This window comes from Meleagris gallopavo, chromosome 11 (genome assembly GCF_000146605.3).
Source record: "Meleagris gallopavo isolate NT-WF06-2002-E0010 breed Aviagen turkey brand Nicholas breeding stock chromosome 11, Turkey_5.1, whole genome shotgun sequence".
NCBI lineage: Eukaryota > Metazoa > Chordata > Aves > Galliformes > Phasianidae > Meleagris > Meleagris gallopavo.
The window spans coordinates 1,763,221-1,766,703 of NC_015021.2; the positions used below are offsets into that span (position 1 = coordinate 1,763,221).

At 46.7% G+C, this 3,483-nt stretch overlaps 1 protein-coding gene across 1 annotated transcript; it reads right to left on the minus strand.

Annotated features, from left to right (window-relative positions):
* Window positions 1-698: 698 nt before the first annotated feature.
* Window positions 699-3,482, minus strand: PIGZ (phosphatidylinositol glycan anchor biosynthesis class Z; the record flags this gene model as incomplete). Its single annotated transcript, XM_010716636.2, has 1 exon — window positions 699-3,482. A coding segment is annotated over one exon (1,569 nt), but the record flags the coding sequence as incomplete, so codon positions are not given.
* Between the last annotated feature and the right edge of the window lies 1 nt (window position 3,483).

Genomic DNA, 3,483 nt, shown 5'->3' on the forward strand with positions numbered 1-3,483 from the left:
CCGTGGAGACGGTTCGGCGGTGACAGCCGGAGCGCGGCGATGGCACCGGGCGGAGCGGGGTGACCCGAGGAGCGGCACAGAACGGCACGGAGGCGACCAAGGAGCGCTGCGGTGGGGCCGGTCACCGTGTCTGTCACCGTGTCACCATCACTTCGCACTGTGCACGGCGCTCAGCTACAGGCAGCGGGCAGGCTTACATCGAGCGTCATCCAGAATACTGTGAAGATTGTCACTGCGTGATGTGAAACCTCAAATAAAGCCATTTCTCACCGGAGGTGCTGTAACGATTCCTATCCGTGCAGCAGCGATAGTTTACATAGCCTGTGTTTGTGTGGCAGCTTTGAGACAAAGAGAGCTCTAGTGATGTTGATGATGATGATGGGTAGAATGGAACAAATGTATCCATCGTCCTGATAGGCTGGGCGGCTTTGCTTTCAATACTGTGTGAACATCCACGAGACTTAAATAGCTTTGCCACACACCTCTGGGTGCAGCTGACTGCATGCTGAGGTGACCTGGGAAGGAGATTGCCATTGTTGGTATCACTGCAGGTGAAAAACCCTCCCTATGAGACAGAATCATAGAATGGCATGGGTTAAAAAGGACGATAATGATCATCTAGTTTCAAACCCCTGCTATGTGGAGGGTTGCCAACCACCAGACCAGGCTGCCCAGAGTCACATCCAGCCTGGCCTTGAGTGCATCCAGGGATGGGGCGTCCACAGTCTCCTTGGGCAAGATATGTGGCTTCTGGTGCTGCTGGTAAAATTAAACTGGAAAAACTGAATCTATGATGTACTCAATAAAAGTCCATCTGATGATTCAGAAGCAGTGCTTTTCAATCTGAGTCAGTATTTGTAGTCTGGGGTCTCTGTCTGGCTCTGCTCCAGGTGACCTGTGAGTGGTACAAATTCATCATGCTGTGGAACTGGTGCTTCGTCACAACCAGGAAGAGTTTCAAGATCTACCCCATTTGTACAGGGATCATAAGTTCAACAGTTACCATAAGTTCATAAGATCACAAGTTTCAAAATAGTTATGAAACTTTATAGCTGTTTAAAATAGCTGAAAACAGTAAGCAGGACATGGAATACAAATTTTGGCACAATACTGTTGTCCCAACTTAAAAGAGCGAAAAAGAAATTGACTTAGAGTATACATTCGTGATGGTTTTGTAATTCCTTCTGCTACTGGGTGAGTCATTGGTACAGCCACTCTGCTGCTACCCCACCAAAAAGCACACACCATTAGTATGCAGGTATCAGCAATGAGGGATGGAGGGGTTCATGGTGAGCACACAGGGGAGACTTACCATGCAAAATGCTTTATGAGAAGGCAGAATTTTAGAATTTAGCATAAATGCCTGTGCTGAAGCATCTTCCATGTTCTAAATTTGCTTCTGTTACATCAGTACTGGGGATTTTTCAGGACAGAAATACCTCAAACAATATTGTAACACTGGTGTCCATATGGTGTATAGGGACAGAGAGGAGGGTCTGAAGTTTCAAGAGCATGAAGGTAAAACCATATTGAATCAGATGAAGTCCTCCTAGTCTAGTAACCTCTCTCCAGCAGATGAGCTAAATGCCTATTGTCAGTAGCACAGCCCACAAACCTTCTATCTGAGATTAGAACTTCTAATGTATATCTCATACGAAAAGAACGAAGCTCAGGTTGGTTTCTGTGGTCTCTGGGTTCATCCTCTCTTATGAGGAAAATGAGGCAAGCTCCTCAGGAACACCACAGGGACTGAATGATTCAAATCTTGGTAGAGGTGGCTATGCTGAGCATGAAGAAAGGGGGAGAATTGAGCTCACAACAGCACTGCCTGTGCTGAGCACAGGACTTTGAAGAGGAAGGTCTGACAGCACATTTGGGCAGTGTCAAAGTGAAAACCTAAAATGTTCTGAGATCTAAAGTCTCTGCTGAGCTCTGCCTAGCTGAAGGATGTATAGTCCTAACTGACTTTTCCAGTCTCCACTGAATAGGAAGGATATTTGTGGTGGATCTTCCATTGATAAGTGTGGAAATATCAAAGTCTCATTCTTGAGCGAGACACCACATTTTGTAATTGTGGCTCTGACTGTACCAGGGATTATAACCAAAAAGTGACAGTCACTGCAGGTACAGTTGTTTGCGTGCTGTCCTACCATTCGGCAGAGGGTTTCCTCTTCAGACCCAGCCATATCAATCACTTCTACGTGCGTGTCTTTCTTCTTGATGTTTAGCAGAGACCTAGGAGGCATGTAGGTATGAGCAAAGAGCAGAGTATAGTGTCTTGGATAGTTTGAGGAGTCTGAAGAATGCAAGACGTGCTCTAAGTGAAAAAAACATGGTATCAGTCCCCCCTGGTGCAGGCATCCAAAGAGGAAAGCCCCGAGAACATTAAAAATGATAATGATGGGTTTCCACTTCACAGCTCTATTCTGTGATGCGCTGAACAGGACTAATGGCAAGATGAGAGGGATGAGAAATCGAGGCTCTTGGTGGCTGAACAGGGAGAGAAGTGCCAAAGGAACAAAATAAAACAGCAGCAGCGTTGGCTGGCCATCAGAATGCACTGATAACCTGGGTGGCCCACGGTAATACAATCTGACCCGCATTAACTGATGGATGTATTTCTTTAGCATTTTAAACCCAGCATCGATGGCCAGAAGGTGTAAGATCCCAAAGAGCATTACTCCATTAACTAGAAAATGTGTAACTCGCGGGTGACTTCCATGCTGTGCAAGGTTACGAGAATCAAGATTATAGCAGAGGAAGTTGAAAGGGGTCACCACCACTCTGTGATTTAACAGAGCTATGACATCGAACAGGCTGCTGTTTGTAAAGCTGAAAAGGCTGTCCAAGCCCACTGAGGTAAAATACATGGTGTCAGCTGTTATGAAGACAACGGCAGTGAAACATGCACAGGTGATAAGTTTTATAAAGGGGCTTACGAGAGTTTTAATGCTCTTTTGGGAGTCAGCATTTAAGCCTGCCCAGTAGAGCAGGGGCATTAGTGCAAATGCCAGAAAAGTCGGCCTGTTGAAAAACCCTGCAGCTATTACAACACCTAGAAGAGGGCTGTGTGTAGGCTTTGTGATGCCGCTGTCAGATTTGTTGGCGGAAACTAATACCAGCAGAAGTGCAAAGAGAAATCCTTCAAGTGTGTTGGTGAACGTTCTGGTATAAAACACCAAAGTGACATACGATCCTGCAAGGAGGAGCAGCGCTTCCCACGGATCCGCTCCCCAGGCAGGAGCCAATCGGTGCACGCTGTAGTCAAGTACAAAAGAAAAGACCGTAAGGAGAAGGCGAGGAGACACGAGAAGGGTATAGCTGCTGACACAACGCGAGCACACATCCAGCTGCTGCAACGCCTTCAGCACCCAGTAGGCAACTCCAGAGGTCAGTAATGGGAAAACAGCTGTTCTGCAGGGAGAGCTGGAAAGGAATTCCCAGGGATAATAGACCCGTAGGTTTAAAACGTCTCCTACAAAG